The sequence below is a fragment of the Carya illinoinensis genome, chromosome 5 (genome assembly GCF_018687715.1).
Source record: "Carya illinoinensis cultivar Pawnee chromosome 5, C.illinoinensisPawnee_v1, whole genome shotgun sequence".
In the NCBI taxonomy this organism is placed as follows: Eukaryota; Viridiplantae; Streptophyta; class Magnoliopsida; order Fagales; family Juglandaceae; genus Carya; species Carya illinoinensis.
Window position 1 is genome coordinate 17,364,936 of NC_056756.1, and position 21,456 is coordinate 17,386,391.

Below are 21,456 nucleotides of genomic sequence, written 5' to 3' on the forward strand. Positions count from 1 at the left end.
TGTCAAAAATATATTTATTCTTGATATATATATATAATTAAGTTTATATTAAGAACTTAATATTAATATTTATGTTTAAAATTAGAATTTTATATTATATTAATTTTATATTATAAATTAAAATTTATATGTTATATTAAAACCAAGAGGTAACCTACCATAATTAGTATCTCTGTTATATAAATTTTGTGTCCCTATCTTGGCCGGGCTACATTTCTGACATAAATATCATTTATGATATTGATGAGGATGAGATGAAGAGGGATTCAATCTTTCAATCCTATCTGTTCAATATGTTATTAAGTTCTTTTTAAAAATAAAAAAAAAAAAAATTATTTATTTATATGCCTGTCATGATATAATTTAATTTTTTTTTAAAAGTTAAAATCTGAATTTTAGAAACCAAATTGATCATTTAGTAATTTTAATTGAGAAAAATAACGTTCTTGAATAAATTCATTTTATAAAAATCTTTTATATGAATTAGAAAGTTAAAAATAATATATATATATATATAAAATAATAATAAATTTTAAAAGTTTTAACGCCAGAGAAATTCTTGCGTCCTAATTTGGATAATCGAAACTATGGAAAGCTTCGAAAGATTGGCGACATTTCCGAATACGAAACTAAGAAAAGACGTGTCACCGAAAGGAGCAAGAGATCGGCTAAGGCATGAAGGTGGCCACAATTACAAAACCAGTGAAAATTTTGTGGGGTCGCTTGGAGAAATCCATGACAATTTCCACCATGTTCTACTACTGCTACTCATCGAAGATTAAACCGGCTCCTCACTCCTCGGTTTTCCATCCATCATCCCTCCGCTCTATCAGCTCTCCGTCCTTTCATCTCCGACCCAAATCTCGGAACTTCATTTCCCTCAATGAATCTTCTTCGTTCCGCGGAAATTCAATCTCCATTAAGACACGAAGTCTCTGCGTCGTTTCCGCCTCTAAATCGGACAATGGATCGCAAGAATCTTCCTTTCAGGTGGGATCGAGCTTTCTCTCTCTGTTTAATTATGCTCTTTGGTTGAATTTATGTGCGCTTTGCTATTGTCTGTTGCATCATGTCAATAAGCGAGAAGCCAGATTACTACTTTTTATGATGCCTTTTGCCTGTTTGTTTAAATAGCCTATAGTTACTCCTTTATGTTCATCTTATTCTTTCAGTTCGACTTCGATAATTTTGTCGCAGGGAGCCGATTCATTTTTTAGGAGCGTGCTGGCAAGCATGGAAAAGGTGTACTTAAACAGGAACCCCACGGCAAAAAAAATATTAGAGCTTGTTCAATCTGTCGACAGCAACCAAATTTGCTATGATCATTTGGCATTTAGAACATTCGGGGTATTCTTGGTTTTTAATTTTGCGTATTGTATCAGTCATTTACAAGGCTTTTCTATCACTGATCTGAAATTTTGTGATTGACATTTTTAAATACCTATGTTTAAATAAGTAACTTTACTTCTGGTGCACACAGGCAAATACATGCACAAGCACACATAATTAGTAATTACTGAACTCGAGTCATAGGCCTAATTTTGTTTGTATCTTGTGCTATGATATATAAGGGTACCTTTTCTTTTGGAACATGCTAGGTGAACGGCTATGGTATTGACTCCATGGCTAAAATTTTCCTTGATTTTGGCTATGAGCCACGGGACGAGTTGAGGTTTCCTGCAAAGAAATTGAAAGCGCTGTGGTTTTCTCCTCCCAGTGTTCCTCTTCCTGATGGTGGTAGTGGCACCAATGGGCCTTTGCCAAGAATTTTTATATCGGAGCTTCTTGTAGATCAGATGAGTACACAAACTCAGGTGTGTCCCAAGAACCATTCTTGACAAAGAGAAAATCTCAATTTTGCACCTTGGCTCCGAGCAATTAGGCAATGATTCCTCGGAATAGTGTTTTTCTTTTTTGACTGAAAGCTCGATCTCCAAGCAAATGATAGTTGTGTTGATTTGGTTTTTGTTCAATCTCATTTATTGTCATGCCGGGTGTTCCTGAGTCATACTGTTGCACAATCATGTTGATGCTTGATGTCCATTAGGAGAACATGACGAAAGAGCTAGTTTGTTAAATACAAGAATACACTAATATTTCGTAAATTCGTAATCTCTATTTAGATCAATATATGGAAAATAAAAAAAAAAAAAAGCTACAAAACCTCCTACTATTCACACAACCTCCACACACCACACTTTTTTTAATTTTTATTATTTTTTTAGATGAGAACTGATCTACCTGCACTTCATATGAGATTTAGCTTTCCAGCGTCGAACTATAGAATGGACCTGAAACTCCAATAATTTTTTATTTGTGTTAAACATTGTTGTACCATCCATTCCGTACTATTTTTCTTTTTACTTACTTCACATATTAATTGCTGCAACAGTTCTTATATTAGTTGACGTTGTTGTTCTAACATTTAATTCTGGATTCAGGAAATAATTAGGAAATACACTGATATATCCAGTTGTGGAAATGAGCATGCAGCTCTTGCAAGTGCTCTGGGATCTCTAACTTGGGAAAAACCTCTGTTTTCCGAGTTCCAACAATTGGCAAGGTACTTTTTTCTCTGTGTTTGCAGCACTGTTTTTACAAATGACTATTTGACCTAGTTAGATAGGATTATCACATAAATAGATCAACATCTACTTCAAAGTGCTAAAACATAGTTGAAATATTTAGGATCTTAATTTCCATTTTGAAATGCTTCTGTTTGGTTTCTGGAAACTTAGGGAAAGTGAATATGCTGCTTGGACCCTTGTCAACGGGTATGCACTGAACCATGCTACTATTTCCACTCATCAGCTCAAATTTCACTTGAGAAATATAAAAAATCTCAATCGGTTTATTGAAGACAATGGGTTCAAGTTAAATTCTGAAGGGGGCGTTCTGAAAGGTTTGTCATGTAATCTTGAACCTTATTTCCTTTTTCCTTTTCAAGTTCCTTATTTTATTTCAGAACAAGGTAGCAAAAAATTACACAAAAAATATGCTGGTATAACTGTAAAATATGTAGGAATTTGATTGATGTCAAATGTGAGTAGAAGTTTCCCCCTGGATCAAACTGCGATTTAAGTGGGAGGCTATGGTGGTGAGTTGCTATGCTAGTCTCCCCGGGGGTTTAGATTCCATGGGTGTGAGTCCTAAGGACTTTGCTGTGGGGTGGTTCCCCGTCATAAAAAATAAATAAATAAATAAATTTTAAAAAAAAATGGTGAGTAGAAGTTTGAAATTTGTCATACATAGTCAAGAGCAAATCTCTGTTAATATAATTGAGCTATGATTGTACTGCTTTCACATAACCGTATTTAAAGTTTCAAGGTTGTAGATGATGAATATTGATTATTTTTCTTTGCTGCTAATAGTGAGCCCCGATGGTCTTCTGCTGCAAAGTTCTACGGTAGCAGATTCGGTTTCTTTCCAGTTTTCTGATGGTATCACTGAATTAGTTCCCTGTTCATACATTGAGTTTGCGGAACGCCTGGTACTGCCTCAATATAAAAATATACCTGAAAAAGAGGTAACCAACCCTTGCTTTCTTTTCGAAAATCATCTTCCTGCTTCAAATTTGATTTTCTGAGATTGATGGCAGAATTCTGATAATGTATGATCAATTATTTTCGTAGGTGCTGAATATTCAATCCAAATGTTTCTTTTCATAAGTACATTCACTCCAAATGTTTGACTACAGAAAACCCTCTTACTAATGAATACTGACATATCTGCTAAGTAATCATCATGCATTTGCTTTATCACTTTCTACATGAACGTCCACTTTTTTTTTTTTTTTTGGTGGCGCACTAGTACCAAACACTTGTATTATCAACTTGGATAGGTTAAAGAGTTCCACAGGCGAGATGGATTTGAGGTTGGAAATGCTGACAAGATCTTTGAAAGCACATCCAAGGAGCAGCTGACTAGGAGAGCTGCATGAGATACCAAACCGAGTCTTTAGGGCAATAAGAAGGGTTTGAAACATCTGGATGGAGTTTCCAATAAAAGTGGCCTCCAAGTCTGAGATGTTAATATACACATATAATTGCAACAATTGAAAAGGGCTGAAGCATGTAGCATAATTGCTTCAAACGTAAAAAAGGGGGCAAGTGTAATGGATAAAATAGTGGGAACCAGAACTTGACAATGCTTAAGATTCCCTTAAAGCTTGGTAGTATGTCTGATTCAGAACAGATTATTACTCATATGCTGCAACCTCAGTATTGTGGCAAATAAACGAGGTTGCAAATAAACATTTTCTTGATAATTTGGCATGATAAGGTGTAATTTCTCTTGCTTTTTTCAACTGTTTTTCCCCCAGTTCATGATGAGCGGAAAAGCTAAAGGAGCAGGAACAATGGGAACTGTGGATGATACAGATACTGTTGAATGTCCATCTGCTGAGGACGCTGTATCTTTGTTCTCTTTTTCTTTCATACTCAACCGGACCCCTCGACCAATGTCATCAACAAGTTCCACTCTTCCCAATTTTAAAATTATCAATAAAGTTTATTATCTATTATTTTCTCTTTTTAAATTCTTGAGTTTTCTTTAAAATAAAAAACCAAACGAAAGTAATTTTTATTTTAAAAATTTAGAAAAAAAAAAAAAGAAAAATGATTAATTTTTAATTGATGATTGTGACTGTCAACAAATGACATGTTCCGTCATGATTCAAAACGATATGTTCCACGTTTAAGGGCCATCAGCCACCATATTCGCACGACCATTTCGCATCACAAATCCACATGTGACTTCAGCATATAATTATATGGAGGGCATTTTTATATAATAATGACTCTTACAACACTATTTTATAAAAATATCTCCATTTAGAACAGAACAGTAGAATAGTTATGGAATATGGTCGGGTTGTAGCCTTCTTTTATACCTGCCAATGGGGAGCTGCCAAATAGGAGTTGCAGCAAAATAGAGTTTACATCCGCTCTAGATGATTATTGTTTTTTCTTTCTGTGATCTCTTCCCCCACTCCCGTTAGGGGTGAGTTCGGTCCCGTGAGGTTTTGTGGACCGGACCGAATCTATTCGGTTCAAGATTTTTCCACCCTGGGTCGGACCGAACTCCCTCAGGACCGGTCCCATTCGGTCCGGTCGGTCCATTATTAATCTTTTTTTTTTTTATCCAATGACATTTTGTTTAATATTTATGTAATTATATTGTGATATATACATATAGTATACTATTATATATATATTAGTAATACGCTAATACTATTAGTCTTTTAGTAATAATACTATAACTAATAACTATGTGTAATAATAACTATATTATAACTAATAACTAAATGTAATAATAGTAATACTATATGTAATACTATATTAAATAATAGTAATACTCTTATTTCTAATATTCTATGTAGTTATAGTGATTTAATACTAACATATTACATATTAAGCTAACTATACTAATACTATTATAAATTTACAAATATATGATATATTATAATTTATACCATAACTTTTATAATATGTTAATACATTAATATATATACTAGTAGTATATATATTTTTTTGATCAGTTATACTAGTACTATATATTATAGTTAATAGTTATACATTAAAGAATATAGTAATACATTGATATTAAATATATATAGTTATAGACTTATAATAATTTAGTTATTATGAATTTATAATTAGTATAACTATTTAATTGTATTAGTATTAGACTATTAGTAATTCAATTTGGTTATATTATATTAGTAATATTAGTTATGTTGAATCAGTTAGTTAGTATAACTATATTCTACATTATTAGTATTAATATAAATATTAGTATTAGTTATAACTATACAGCCTATATTAGAATTGAGAGTCTTAGACTATATAATAGACTAATAATATTAGTACAACTATATAAGAATATTGTATAACTATATATTAGTTTTAATTATAGTGATTAGTATAACTATATAATAGTAGACTATTAGTATAACTATATATTAGTATTAGTTATACTGTTATGGTCATTTAGTATATTATAATTTATATATTATATTTATACTATAACTCTTATAATATATTAATATATACTAGTACTACATATTATAGTTATATATTAAATAATATAATAATATATTCATACTAAATATATATAGTTATATTTCTAGTGATTTAATTACTAACTTATTATGATTAGTATAACTATATAAATTATATAATAGTATATTAGTATTAATAGTAGACTATTAATATGGGTCACTATAACTATTGTTGAAGTATTAGTTATAGTGATTTAGCGTAACTATATATTAGTATAAGTATAACTATAGTCTATATTAAACTATTAATATTTTTTATACCATATATAATTATATAATTAATTATATACAACTATTATATAAATAATATATAAAAATATTTTTTTTTTTGAATTTCTATTCAGTCCAATCCGGGGTGAAAAACCCCCAGACCGGGACCGGACCGAAACCCTTCAGTCCCTTGAAAAATGGACCGGACCGGACCCAATTCGGTCCAGTCCAGTCAGTTTATCCAATCCGGACCGTCCAATTCTCAGCCCTAACTCTCATCGCCTACTCCCCCCCTCTCTCTCCAAGCAAATAATCTCTCATTCGAAACCCCCTCCCTCTTCCCCCACCCACAACATTTCATATCACTGTCAGCTTCCTCCTATTCTGCTTCCTTTTCGAGGATAAAGTTATGGTTGAAACCTCTATATTGAATCTAAACCTTTGTTCCGTAAACATTTGAAACAATAAACAATACCTCAAACGAAATAACCAAACATTAGGTTGCAATCGTAAAGCACGAGTACTGCAATAAAGTGAAGTCTATGAGAAGATCAAGATATACCCATTTCAAATTTATATTGATGTCTACCGTCCAAAGTGGGGAGGAATCCAAAGTGCCAAATTGAAAGATGGCTCTCACTCACGAAACAAGCAATGGAAAAGCAAAAACCCATATTTTTGGTTCTTTTCACTTTTATTACTTCCTAATCATTTTGCTACAATTATAAACGTGTAAAGAACTACATAAAAATCTGTATTTACATAAGGAAATGATAATTTTTGGGGACCCTAGAAGAAACCATGGAAGAAAGGCTAAAAACAAAAAAACAAAAGGTACAGGTAATGGCTAAAATCCAGTGGGTGCCGAATCGGAGATGGGTTTGTTCCAAAGCACTCGATGGAGAGGAGAAAGAGCAGAGGGCACAGGAAAGAGAAGAGAAAGGGAAAAGGGGAGAGGAGAATCAAGAGAGGTGCTGTGTAGAGAAGAGAGAAGGAAAACGGGAAGAGGAAAAGGAGAGAGAAGTTGGTGCAGGGGTAGAGCATAGATAAAGGAAGAGAGCTGCTTCAGTAGACTAACACCCACCATAAGACATATAAACCTCATATATGTTAAACTTTTATTGGCCGGTGTAAAGTGGGAATTCTCACCCGATCGGTTCTGAGTTCTTCTCTGCCGTGTTTGTTTGCACTCAGACAGGATAACAGGCTACCTTTCAGGGTTATAAATCCTAAGAGCAGTGATACATCCACCGGTGGGTTTAGTATTTCTGAAATCGAAAAGCCAACCGGAGGTGATACACTTTGATATTTCCAAACAAACTGGAGAAATAGTGAAATACATTTGGTTGGCATACACATTTTCCTCTATAAGCTTCACCTCCCTCACATTCTCCCCGACAGGAACGTCACCACCACTCTAAACACAACATAAAGCAAACATGTTTCTTCGTTGCTTTTCAGTTCTCTAAGAACAAATGCTTTAACAGAAGACAGATCTATACCAAGAAAGAAGAGGGGGAAAAAAAGAAACGAATGATGCCGGGGGGTTGGGGGAAGAAGAGAGCAGCAGATAAATTATCACAGCAAATCCTATGGTTTAACACTGGGTTTTGGCGATTGGTGAGGATACTGATGGTGATATGGAGAAGCATGGAAACCGTTCATGGAAAGGCTCCTCTGCTGCTGCCCATTCCTTGAAAAGGATCCTCCCTGTGTTCGGGTGCCATTTCTAGTATTTGGGGATCCAATGCGATCAGCTTGCATGGTCTGGAAATAATATGATGAGCTTGCCATGTCCTTGAGGTTTGGAAGAGGTTTCAAGGCTTCAACAACTTCACTCATTAGGGGTCTGACTTTTGGATCCCGACTAAGGCAGTGGGCAGCTAGTTGTGTGGCTTTTTGGGCTCCTTTAATTGAGAAGTGACCTTCAAGCCGGGGATCTATCAACCGGTAGAATCTTCTTCTCTCCCCTAGATGTGGCCGAGCCCATTCCACAAGATTATGTTCTCCGTTTGGTCGGTTTTTGTCCATGGATCTTCTGCCAGTCAGCATTTCAAGTAAAACCACACCAAAGCTGTACACATCACTCCTTGAAGTAAGATGTCCTACAACAGAAACACGGGTAAGAATTGGCTGCAGCTCAGAATTTTGGCATGCAGCCAATAAAGAACAATAACGCACAAAATAATGGAAGTCCGACTTCCACCAGACAACAAAAGAGAAAATGATGGACCATAGGGACCAGAAAAACATCTTATCTTCTTAAAGCAAAACTCAAGATACCTTTTCTCAATCATTATGGTCCTGAGCCCTATATCTGACTTAATAAGGCCCTAGAGGCATACCGCCTCTGCGTCAACCAAAAATAGCTAAAACCAAGAGATAACACAACCAGAAGCAACATATTCAAGGCCGAGTTTGATTATTATCCATGCAAGAGATTAACACGGTAAGAAATTGGTTTTCGAACATTTCATCTCTTACGGTCTATTATTGAGGAAATCAAATTTAAGGCTATTCACACAGCCTCAGATGCAAAGAGCATTAGATCAGCTGCGTTACTTAATATGAACTACATAGTATACAGAGGGCAGATCATAAGCCATACAACTCATTCATCAGGAAGATCAATAACTTGTCAAAAATTCACCATGAGTGCAAATGATGCATTATATATGCATCTAGAGTAAAGGGGGAGGGCATGAGAAGAAAGCGTGGGGGGTCTTTTCTTTTCAAAGGTGGGGGATTTGCTCAGATGAAAACTTACCTGTCATGACATATTCTGGGGCTGCGTAACCATAGGTTCCCATCACACGGGTAGAAACATGCGTTTTGTCTCCCTCAGGACCATCTTTGGCGAGTCCAAAATCAGATAGCTTCGCATTGTAGTCCTGAAATAGCATGTTATTAGAATGATGAATCCCAATGGTGAAATTGTTAGGTTGCCTTAATTTTAGGTACATACTGCATCTAAAAGGATGTTGGAGGTTTTAAAATCACGATATATAACAGGCCTTTCTGCTTCCTCATGAAGAAAAGCAAGACCCTTAGCAGCACCTAGTGCAATTTTCATTCTAATGGACCATGGGAGAGGTAAGGACCCTGCATATAAAACAAGTGATACAAGAGAACATCAAACAAGGATGCAAACTAAAGTACAGTATTATCACAAAGCAGCAACTGTTGACAAGTCCAAACTCAGCCGCATTACAGTTATTTAAGACACTGCACGTTCCATAGAGCAGATAACTCAAAATACCAAAACACTGCTCTTAAATAGTAAGCATTACAGTTATTTGATGCACTGCATGTTCCATAGAGCAGATACAAGACTCACAATACCAAAACACTAAAAATAGTAAGCATGATGCAGATATCTTCTGGGAAAAAAATTCATGATGCAGATATACAGCAGCATATATATATATATATATATATTTATAGGTAAAACGAGATTTTATTGATCCACGTAAATAGGCAAAGCCCGAGCACACAGGAAGTATACACAAAAGAGCCTAATTACAAACTATGTGCTACGGATAGTATCATAAAAGTCATTAAAACTCATTCCGTTCAATACAATAGAGGAGGCCCACGATAACAATGTATGAAAGAAAAAATCCCTAAAGCCACCCGGAGAGCGTTCCCTATTCTCAAAGCAGCGGTCGTTTCTTTCGTTCCATGTGTACCACATTAGACATAATGGTACCATCTTCCAAACAGCTACAATCTGCCGATTACCCCTAATCCCTTGCCAGCAGTACAATAAATCTATCACCCTCTTAGGCATAACCAATGTGATACCAAGTCTCGAGAGGATTTCGTCCCATAATACCTTAACTACTTCGCAGTGAAGGAGAAGGTAATCTGCTGATTCACTGTTATGTTTACACAAGAAGCACCAGTCCATTATAATTAGACCACGCTTTCTTAACTTGTCTATAGTCAGTATATTAAGATATAGCTTGTGAAAAATCCATTTGACATATATACCATGCTGAAGTGCACTATATTCCTTGCAACCTTGTTTCTTTTTGTTTCAAGTCAACCAAATATAATTCCCAAGATTCTTGAAATTGCTTATCCAAAGTTGTTTTCCTCTCTTAAAGTCTCAAGATTGTTCCTTGTTGATAGAGATATTTAACCATAAGAATTACTACCCCATGGGAAGCTTTATCTCCACACTACCATCTGCAGAATGTTAGAGAAGAAGCTTCCTATTCTAACCAGAAAACTCATTTCAAAGCTTCCTGATTGAGAGTCTGAATAACTCAGTGCCACACTAATATTTCCATGAAATTTTTCTAGCAAGGGTCAAAGAATCATCAAATTTTCTTGCAGATATTAAGGTCAAGAGTACAACGTGGAACTGTTTCAACCAGAAGTTTTTTTTTTTATTGGCACTGGGTGTCTGGGATTAGGGTCCCAACTAATCCCGGGGGTACACAGCGAGGGTCCCGCAAGTGCACGTCGGGTAATTCAAAGGAAAAATCCCCCAGTCTTTTGGCCCTCAGGAATTGTTTGACCCTAAGAGGATTCAGACCTTAAACCTGGACAGAGCATACCACCAGGACCAAGGCCTTTACCACTTGAGCCAACCCCTAGGGGTTCTGTTTCAACCCGAAGTTTTTTTTTTTGATAAGTCTGTTTCAACCTGAAGTTAGTGCTACATATCCATTAGAAGTGGCTGCTACTTATATAGAAAAGAGTTACCTTCTAAATGATATTACCAAAAGCTGGAGGTACATTTTTCTTTTGTTCTGTTTGCTACCTCTTTTTTGCTTTGCTACTTATGACCTTCCATCTAGCAGAAAAATATCACATTCACGATCTATTGAGAAATAAATATAACTCCCTGTTGGAACGAAAGATTGAATTTTATGTGAACATTAACAAATTTAGTGCTCACATTTTTGTTATTGTAGACAAAGCAGTCTCCCTTTTAATGGAACAAAACATTTCATAATCCTGCATAAATAGAATCACACAAAAAGAAAAGAAACAAAGAAACAAAAAGAAAAAAGCTTTGAAACCCACCCATAAGTATATGTAAAGAGCCTTGACTCAAACTCCTAAAGGATGCAAAACTAATGATATAAAAATGAAAGAGGGAAGAGAAAAGGACAATGAAGTATCAAAAAGGAAGTCAACATACTATTCATCAAAAAAGGAAGTCACATACTTCTAAATAGATGGTTTTCCAAGCTCCCTCGAGGCATGAATTCATACACTAGCAGCCTTTGGTCATCTTCATTGCAATAACCAACAAGTTTGACCAGGTTAGGATGAATAAGATCACCAAGAAAATTTACTTCAGCCTGTAATGCAAGAATTAAAAAACAAAATAAGAGCCAAATACATTGAATAAGAAATCCAAAAGTTCCAGCAAAAAAAAGAGGAAAGAGAAAATTGTAGCTTAAACTTCATCAAGGAAAAGAAATTAGCAAAGTTACAAACCAGCCATTCTTTATGACCCTGAAGCCCATCATGGTTGAGGGTTTTAACAGCAACGGTAAGCCCAGTACCAGGTTTCACAGGAGCAGTTCCATTTTCTTCAATCCACCCCTTGAACACACAACCAAAACCACCTTCACCAAGAAGACTCTCAGGTCTAAAATTTCTTGTTGCCAACTTGAGATCATTAAATGAGAATTTCCGCAGACGAGAAGCAACTTTAAGCTCCTCTTCAAGTTTGGAAGTGGATGAATTACTTTCTGCATTGCTTGTGGTAGAGGAAGAAACTATTGGAGCTGCTGGTTGGTCTCTGCTTGTATCATTCGTTGATTTGCTTTCAGCTGACCATGAAAAAGAACCAATATATAAGTGTATAAACTAACATAAAAGAATAAACTGGGAAGGCAGGCATCAATCATTTCATTACATTGTACTATTGTGCCAATCAGACTTAAGCAAACATAAAGTCTACAATTAATAATAATTCTTGATAAAAGCAAATTTTTATTATGAGTAACCGAAGATTTTATTGAAGAACACAAAACTCACAGCCCGAGTACACAGGATGTATACAAGAGAAACAACTAAATAGAAATAGGAAAAGGTAATAAGAAAATAATGAGAATTTAGTCCATTAACATCTATAGTGGCTACCCGAATAAAAAGTACTGAACAAATCAGTTTTAAATTTTTTCATCGTTTTCTCACGGTCCTCAAAGCTTCTATCATTCTTTTCCCCTCAAATACACCACACTCAACAGATAGGGACCATCTTCTACGCTACAGCAATTTATGTGTTGCCATATAACCCTCTCTTGTTTGCAAATAGATCTACCATCCTTCCCAATATAACTCAAACCAACCCAACTCTACCAAATAAATCATTCCACAAGGCTCTAGTAAACTCGCAATGGAGTAAAAGGCGGTCTAAAGATTCCCCACTCTTCCTACATATACAGCACCAATCTGTTATAGTAATGTAGTGTTTCCTTAGGTTAGCCATGGTAAGGATCTTCCCTCAGGAGTCTGTCCAATTAAAATACCAGCTCTTTTAGTGCCTTAGTCCGCCATATGCTCTTCCAAGAAAATGATACTATCATAAGGCATAAGAACCTAATAGAAAGAATAAACAATGGGATCCAAAGGTCTTGTCTACACCTCCACAACATAATCAAGTAGAGTACAAGAGATTGGAAATTTCTGTAAAGGCATCAACTTTCCAATCACTTGCCACTTTAGAAAAACTAACATTGGATAAACCAATACGTCAGCCATTGAAACCTCATGCACACGCATAATATGATGCATCTCTAGGAAAGCTTCATTGAGGGCTTTGTCTCCACACTATAAGCCATGCCAAAACTAATCTTTGAGCCAGCACCCACCTTCGTGATACAACTACATGCATGACAAATCAATCAAATAATAAGAGGCACTAGTATGTGAGAGAGTTTGAAAAGATAAAAAGGTGTCCAAAAGAAAATCCTAATGAACAAAATAAAAAATATGAACCACAGTGAAACAAACTTAGATGCTATTGAACATGACAGAAGGGATGAGGGAGAGTGAGAGATTTGTGGATAACAAACCAAAAGGTGATTTGAATAAATAAAAACGTACGACTACCCAAAGAATCACTTAGCCCAGACTTCTATCCTACTTAATTTAGCAATGAATCTCTACCCCCTCTCCCAGACTAGGTGTTTCCTCTTGCATACGTCTTGTGTACTTGGGCATTTACCTAGTTCTATCTATAAAATTTTACTTATGAAAAAATAAATTGGCAATAATTGCTTCAAGTAAAGTCTACTTGAGCACGAATCTTATTACTTTATACAGTCTAGACATGAAAAACGTTTGCTTCCCTCTCCTGGGAATTGTGTGGAGGCCTAGGAGCTATGCTCTCACATTTTAGTGACAAGCTCTTAAGAGTTTCTTTCAGGATTGAGCATCTCTGGTTTAAGGTTTGCTTTCTGCTTCAGATGAAATGCATCTCTCATTAGTTTCTGCTAAGAGATAATCTACCCATTTTTCCCCCACCACGTCGTCAAACAAACACAAAGCAGAATTTGACCTTTGCCACCAAGACCAGAAACTACCATAACCATTCCAGATATGCTTTCAACATATTTCTTGGAGACTCAAGCTTTCTTTAACTGTAATCTCCTCACTCCTAACCAAAAATAGGAATGAGGGAGAGGGAGGAAAAAAAATTATGATATCGTCACATAAAAAGCAAAGTTAGATTGACCTTGACCATCGTTTTGAATTTTGATGCAGCAATGTTAGTAGCACCCCAAACACAGTCAACACGTCGTGAAGTGTTTTCTAGTTATAATCCGAAAATTAATTAACAAAATATTCTGTGCCAAATTAGTCTCAATTACAACAATATTTACATCAGCAAATGCACCAGTTAGTTAATTGGCTTAATCCACGAGACATGCTAAAATAGAGGATTCCTAAAAAACAAGATACCCGAGTGAAACTAAACATAAGTGGAAGTGTGAACCGGAAACATATGACTACTAAAGAACTAGATGAACATAGTAACCAAAATAAGTTTCGAAGAAAATAGAAGTTACCATAATTAGCAGTGGTCCCACTGCTTGAGCTATCGACTTTGGATCTTGAAGAAATGCAGCTCCCAAGGAACCTCAGCCTAACCCAACACCCAATCTCCTCCTCTCCCGTTTCTTCCACCTCCTTCTTTTTCTTCTTCCCAACCTTGGATTTGCCCACCTCCCAAGTCTCCACCTTTCCATTCTCACTACCCAATCCCATCTCTCACTAGCCCTAAACACTCAAGCCACACATAACATCAGAACACCCCAAATCCCAAAACACCGACCGATACCCACCTCCCCCAAAACCACCACCACCACTAGTAAGCCTTTCTTTACCAACAAACCCTGAAACAAAATCTCCACGTAGTACCAAGAAAAAATATTCGCAACCTTTGCTCGAAACCGAGAGATTATACAAACCCAGATTAGAAAAGAGCTAGATCACATGGAGTATATCAAATTTTGAAGATATCCTTTGGAAGCCGAAACTGATCAGCTTGTGCAAACGTTGGGGTTGAAAAAGGTAGTGCTATCTTTAAAACGGAGAAGAAACAAATCTCGGTGTTACCCAGAAATGTCTGCTCAAAGATACAGAAATCTCAAAGAGGGCTCTTACAAGCTGACCAGTTTAAAGCTGAAAAAGAAAGAAAGGAAATTTGGAAAATATCAGATATACATATATACTCTGAATTTATCGATTCTCTCTCTCTCTCTTTCTCTCTCTCTCTGTTGTCTTTTCTTTTTCTTTTGTTTTTGTATATTTTTTTTAATCGAATCGAAGACCAGAAAAAAAGCAAAATCGAAGATGACCAGAGAAAGAGGGGTTTAGCTGCCCGGAGTGCCCGTAGGAAACACAACCCGGAAATGGGTATGCGTTGGAGAAATGGGCGGGCATTTCGGGCAGAGAGAGAGAAGTGGACAATCCGGGCAGTTCGGGCATAAGAGAAAAGAGAAAGTTAAGGGTCCCACCTTTTTGGTGACGTGTCTGCCATCTATAGGTGGACACAAAAGCAAACCAGCGCGTCGGATTGATCTCATCAAGTCTTCAGTGCCATCCCATGCATTCACCTCCCTTAATTTTTTTTTTTTTTCCTTTTACAAAATATCCTTTTAAATGAGATTTTTAAAATACATATATATTTTTAAGTAGTTTAAAATATTTATTTGCTCAGATATTTTTTTCGATTAATTTTGAGCAAAAAAATATTTTAAGCAACATAAGTCTATTGAGATTAAGATTAGAAAAAAAAAGTCTAATGAGATTAAAGAACAAAAGGTACTGTATCACAACTTTAAATCTCGTTTTGTTATACAGTTTTAATAAAATTAAATTAAATATTTTGTTAAAAGTTGAATAAAATATTATTATAATATAATATTTTAATATTAATTTTATTTTTATATTTAAAAAAATTAAATTATTTATTATATTTTATATAAAATGTTAAAATAATTATAATAATTATATAAAATAAGATGACATAACTTAATTTTATGTAACTAAACCAGATTTTAAAGTGAGAGTAATATTTATAAAAGAAAATAATTAAAAATAATCATTTGATCTTTAAAATATTTATCGTTCTTTATTATTCTTGTATATTTTAAGTATTTGTTCATTCAAATAAATAATAATATTAGTATGTAAAATAAATAAATAAAATAAGAGCAGATTAAAATTATTATAAATCGGAAATTACATTTTCTAATTTTTTGCTTTTTATTTATTTTTGGAACCTTGCCAGAGTAGCAACTAATCTTTTTGGAAGGATTTAGCTTACTTTCAGAGCTGACTAATTTGTCTATATGTTTTGATTAATTTGTCTGCAATTACGTTGATAACGACATTTTATAGGAATAATATAAATAAAAATTAAATAATTGTTTTATCAATCACTGTTATAATATGAAAAATATTTTAACATAAAAATAAATTTTAATATTAGATCATAAGTTAGATGTAATAATTCACTTATAATATATCTTATACAAATTATTAAATACATATTTCTCTTATGAAACAGTATCAGGTGATGAGTGGGACAGGCTGCTTTGTATTTATGTAAGTTATTTTATTTTATTTTTATTGGAAAAAGCAAAACGATAATTGGGTAGGAGCATCAGAATAATCGCATGGGGTATTACCCATAAAGCTATTTCGATTGCGTGCTGGTTCAAGCGATTGTGCTTTGATTTTTGAGTATCTGCGTGAAACGCAAAGATTTGACTTACTACCTCATCCTACTTGCCACTTGAAATCGTATAGCCTAATTATTTATGAGAAATGCAAAAGAGAAATATTATATATATTCGTAAAATATATAAATAATATATAATTATTTTAAAACGAATTAGATTTATTATTAAAAAATTAATTTTTTTTAAATGAATCATGTGTTTATCTTTTTTTTTTTTAAGCGATTCACGGTACTTAATCACTCTATAATTATAAATATCATTTTTTATATTTAAAATATATTATAAAATAAATTTTATATATTAACATAACTTGATATAATAAATTTTATTTTAAAAATACTCCTATAATTGTATTATATAAAGTCATAATAGTTTATAGATTGACTCTTATAGAATCTTTTTATAGTGCCATTTTCACTTATATCTATTTTATTTTATATTTTTCAAAAAAGCCAATCTAATAACCCTAGGAGATGCTGAAGAGGCACTCAAAAGAACGATTAGCGGTGCTACTGCCCGTTTATAAAGCTAGTCTTTTCTTCTTCTTCTTTTTTCTCTTTTTTTTCTTTTACATTTTTTTAATATATTTAAATTTTTTAAAAAATAAAAAAATAAATCAATACACTTAAAATTGTTTTCTTAATTATTAAATAAATAAAAAACTTGCCCAACCATCCACTCTAGTGGTCAACTATGAACGGCATACAAGCTTTATTAAAAAACAACTTAGGGACTATTTTTTCTTTGTTGCTATGTACTAGGATTAGGATCCATCTCGAGGAAATTCTGAGCCATCTTCTAAATTGAACCATATAATTCAGATGATTTTTCTATGAATTAATACCGGTGACCCCCAAGAAAATTTAGTTGTGTGTGAAAGTTCAGGGAAACAGAACAATCCATTATGCAGAGGAATAGCTTCTTGGGCCACATAGAAATAGCGACCTTTTAGACCTCAATTCGTTCAGGTTAGGCAATAAATATGATTAGGAAGAGTTTAGTAGACATTTCTGAATCATAATGGGGTCCATATGTAGACCCCAAAGCATCATCATCTACTTGCATTCTGAACCTTTAGTTCAAAAGTCAAAAGTTTTTGAAAAAGACGCATCTAGAGTTCAGTTCAGCCATTGAAGAGTTTCAATGGGTAACGGGAAGTTTCACCCCAGAACAGTCTGGGTTTTGTATGTTCATTTACGCTTGAAAAACCCCTCTGAATGAAGAAATGGAGAAATGGGATAATGTCTGAATAAAATGATAATGAGCTCTCACTGGAAAACCATAGATTCAGACCGACAAATCACTCTGGAAAACATATGAATGATTTCTCTGACTTTTATAAAGCAGTATTGAATGAGTTAAATTTCATAATCTGCAAAGCGTACATTCTTTCCCTATAAAGGGCATCCAACAACTCCGATTCTCAAAGGTCATGATTTACAGCACAGAGTGAAGCTATGTTTCACAAACAACTTAGACATGACTATACGAACTGCAGTAAAGAAAGGAAAAAACATGCTTGGTGCTAGTTGTTTCTGTTTGTGTGGCTAGCGGAAAACCTGATACTGCATTACTGGATGTACTAGACGTCAAATTTCTTCCTACCCTTCAAGATAATGCGGTGAAAAAGGAAGTTACAATCCTCCGATCCCAAGTGATCACTGTGGAAATGTTGGAAGTTGCATAGATTTTCAGCAAGTGCTCGGGGACGGGTCAGGCCTATTAAGCCAGAAGGTAAATTTCCATAACTAAAGTTAATTTTTGGACTAGAATTTGAAGATAAGTTGGATAACCATCTGAACAGTACGGCTGTTTCTAGTGAGCAAAAGGAAGAGGGAATCACAAAACCCTTAATGCAATCAATGAAAATAAACAGATTGAAACATTTCTCCTTGAAATCAATTCGTAATGTATCTGAGTGTAATTATGCCATCAGTCAATGGAAGTAGCTCAAGCTTGATACTAGCCATAGATTGAGAAGGAGCAAATATACATACGTGTGTACAAACCCAAACGGAACTCTACCCTAAAGCCACAGATGTCATGTACAACCCTTATCACAACATCAGATGAAGGAGAAGCCCGTTCATTAAAGGAAAATGACTGAGCTTCATCATTGCCATTCTCTTTCTAATTATCTGATACAAGAGGCACTGAGTCCAGCCTTGCCCTTTCAGTAAGAAGAATGCTATGTATCATTCTACACCTAACACTTTATATATTAAAATATTATTTTTTATTTTTTTATTTTTTTATTTTATTTTATTCTTATTAAACTAATTAAATTATTCTATTTATCATCCACACACTACATATTTATTATAGAAAAAATAAAAAAAAATTAAAATAAGTATAGTGTGTGAAGTGTGAAGATGATAAGAAAATTTTTCCTTTCAGTAAACTCGTAAAACTCAACGAATCAAAAGTAAGTTGTAGTGGTATTTCTGTAAAAGATTAAAGGAAGCAGCAGAAACATTTTCAACTTTCGTCCTTTGAGATAGAAAGGGAAATGATCAAAGGTAAATTGCTGCATAATGCTAAGCCGCTTTATACCGATTCAAAATGATATTTACAGTAGTAGAGTATATAAATGTTGTACAATTCCTTTAAAAAAATGAGTAAATACGAAACTTATATAAAAAAAAAAAAAAACTAATTTTTTAATAATGAATCTCACTCTTTTTTCAGCAGTACTTACATATTCTATAACTGTATCTAACATTAATCGATGAACTTGATATTTTTCTAACAATATTTGCAAATAAAAAAACAATGTTATTTCTCATTTGTTCAATGATTACTTTCCTTGTTAGATTCAATTGAAGTTCATACAAAATGAACATTTGATGCAAATCATGCAACTACATGCACAAAATTCATTTAAAATGTATGAATTTAAGTTTACAGATAAACCAATAAAGAAGTACTAGTTGCAAGGACATACTTCATGGAATGGTAATGCATCCTTCTTCTTCAGAAACATCTGAGTGCTTCACTGATGCAGAAGAGTTATTTTCTACAGATGGACCTCCAACATTGCCACTTTCACCTTCAACTCCAAAAGACCCTCCAGATTTGCCGCAGGTGTTGTCTTATAATTCATGTCTACAGGAAATTCATGAATAGACAGCTACTCTGCTGCTGCATTTTAAGCAGGCCGCAGCAGACAATCATTACCCCAAAGAATCTACAGAATAAAAAATGTCGTCTTTATAACTTTTCTTTTTCACCGGTACAGATGTCGTCTTTAATGCAGGATACTTCAAAAAACTATTAAATGAAAAGCAGGCAGCTTGTACGCACGCCTTGTTCTAAAATTGCAAACCTCCGTCAAAATAAATGCATGGTAATGTTCCAGAGATATTAAATGAAAAGCAAGTATCTTTTATTTATTTATTTTTATTTAGAGATAAATACACTTTAAATCTTTTATATTTTTAATCATTGAAATTGACACCTTTTTGTTATAAGGAAGACTACTCATCATTATACACTATATATTTTACATATTTTAAAATTATATTTTATTTTTATTATTTTTTTTTATTTTATTCTTATTAAACTAATTAAATTATTCTACATATTATTCATACATCACATATTTGTAATAAAAAGAATAAAAAATAAAATAAATATAGTATGTGACATATGAAAATAATAAGTAGAATTATTCTTTTATTATAAATGTTAGAAAATCTTTTATTTGGAATATTGAAAAATGTTTGAAGATGGAATTTTATGAAATATTGTCAGAGTTGTCATTATAAATGTATTTGGATTGGTAATTTTACGATAAATGTTTTGTATAATTTTCGTTTATGTTTTATCATTAAATTTTAATCCAAAAAATTAAAAATATAACAGCCATGGTTAAAAACTTCAAAAAAGGAAAAAAGAAATGCAGGTTATGGGTTAAACAAACTGAATGGCTGTTAAATAAAAAAGATATCACCCATCTAATATTTGAAAATTAGGCCTCATGTGCAAACGAGTGGCATAAAATTAATGCGACAAGGTTATGGTAACTATCAAATGTGTATATTAATATAAATGAGTTTTTATTTTATATTTTTTAATAACTTTTTAAAAATTCTTAACCATGATGAAAAAAATTTAGAAAAAAAAATAAATTTACTAATACCCATTTCCTTAACCATTCAGAAAAGAGAAATATGAGTGGATACATTTGGTGGACACATTTGGTGGGCATATTTGGTAGTTATACAACCATTTTCCAAATTAATATCATATGTTGCATTTCGTATAAATATAGAAAAATGATATTTACAATCGTGAAGTGCGTAAGCGTCGTCAATCCTTTTGAAAAGAGTAAATAAATATGAATCTATATGAAAAAAATTAATTTTTTAATAATAAATTCTATTCTTTTTCAAAATAATTATGCGATACTTGTACACTTCATAATTATACGAAACATTACTCATTAAGTGGCTGCGATTATGATTACAAGTGGTAACATAAATCTGGATTGCTACAAAAAAACAATACGACAATATTTTCCTTTGAAATGTAGAAAGCAAACAATATGGGCTTATCTGTGTGCGACAGTGGGGTTGGATTAGCACCCTCGCTTAGTTTGGATACATAAATGGTTTCATATCATCTCATCATTAGTATAATAAATAATTCTTTTTTTTTAAATTCTAAAACAATAATAATATTAAAAAATAATATTTTATTCAACTTTCAAATTTCATCTAAAACTATTTCATCTCATCTCATTATGCAAATTACACCTTAATTGATCTGCACATTTACTCTTTTTTTCTTTTCTTTTTTTTTTTTTGTGGGGAAAGGGAGGGAAATGCAGTTTCTACCAAATGCAGCCACTGAAAAGATCACGCCTTCTACTTATAAATAAGTAAAGAGAAGTAATACTCAAAAGAAAAATTATGTGTATAGTTATTTTTTATATATTATTTATGCACTCTATTAATGTAATTG

At 33.5% G+C, this 21,456-nt stretch overlaps 2 protein-coding genes across 2 annotated transcripts; one reads left to right on the forward strand and one right to left on the reverse strand.

The window, feature by feature from the left end:
* Positions 1-602: 602 nt before the first annotated feature.
* LOC122311707 lies at positions 603-4,274 on the forward strand. Its single transcript, XM_043126344.1, has 7 exons — positions 603-990; positions 1,198-1,347; positions 1,599-1,814; positions 2,442-2,563; positions 2,739-2,902; positions 3,372-3,526; positions 3,842-4,274. The coding sequence occupies exons 1-7, from the start codon at positions 676-678 to the stop codon at positions 3,938-3,940; spliced, it is 1,221 nt and encodes a 406-aa protein (XP_042982278.1). The 5' UTR covers positions 603-675; the 3' UTR covers positions 3,941-4,274.
* Positions 4,275-7,579: 3,305 nt separating this feature from the next.
* On the reverse strand, positions 7,580-15,047 carry LOC122310568 (serine/threonine-protein kinase PBL34-like). Its single transcript, XM_043124551.1, has 6 exons — positions 14,311-15,047; positions 11,729-12,066; positions 11,454-11,589; positions 9,237-9,373; positions 9,039-9,162; positions 7,580-8,376 (listed from the first exon to the last, which is right to left on the reverse strand). Exons 1-6 carry the CDS (start codon positions 14,507-14,509, stop codon positions 7,862-7,864), a joined length of 1,449 nt encoding a protein of 482 aa, XP_042980485.1. The 5' UTR covers positions 14,510-15,047; the 3' UTR covers positions 7,580-7,861.
* Between the last annotated feature and the right edge of the window lie 6,409 nt (positions 15,048-21,456).

What these genes read in the sequence shown, in the direction of transcription:
- LOC122311707 (XM_043126344.1), top strand. Translation starts at nt 676, where the DNA reads ATGAAGGTGGCCACAATTACAAAACCAGTGAAAATTTTGTGGGGTCGC. An exon ending in TGGCATTTAGAACATTCGGG is followed by an intron (nt 1,348 to 1,598) that starts GTATTCTTGGTT and finishes GGAACATGCTAG; the next exon opens with GTGAACGGCTATGGTATTGA. An exon ending in TGAAGGGGGCGTTCTGAAAG is followed by an intron (nt 2,903 to 3,371) that starts GTTTGTCATGTA and finishes TGCTGCTAATAG; the next exon opens with TGAGCCCCGATGGTCTTCTG.
- LOC122310568 (XM_043124551.1), bottom strand. Translation starts at nt 14,509, where the DNA reads ATGGGATTGGGTAGTGAGAATGGAAAGGTGGAGACTTGGGAGGTGGGC. An exon ending in AGGGTCATAAAGAATGGCTG is followed by an intron (nt 11,590 to 11,728) that starts GTTTGTAACTTT and finishes CTTGCATTACAG; the next exon opens with GCTGAAGTAAATTTTCTTGG. An exon ending in CCAACATCCTTTTAGATGCA is followed by an intron (nt 9,163 to 9,236) that starts GTATGTACCTAA and finishes ATGCTATTTCAG; the next exon opens with GACTACAATGCGAAGCTATC.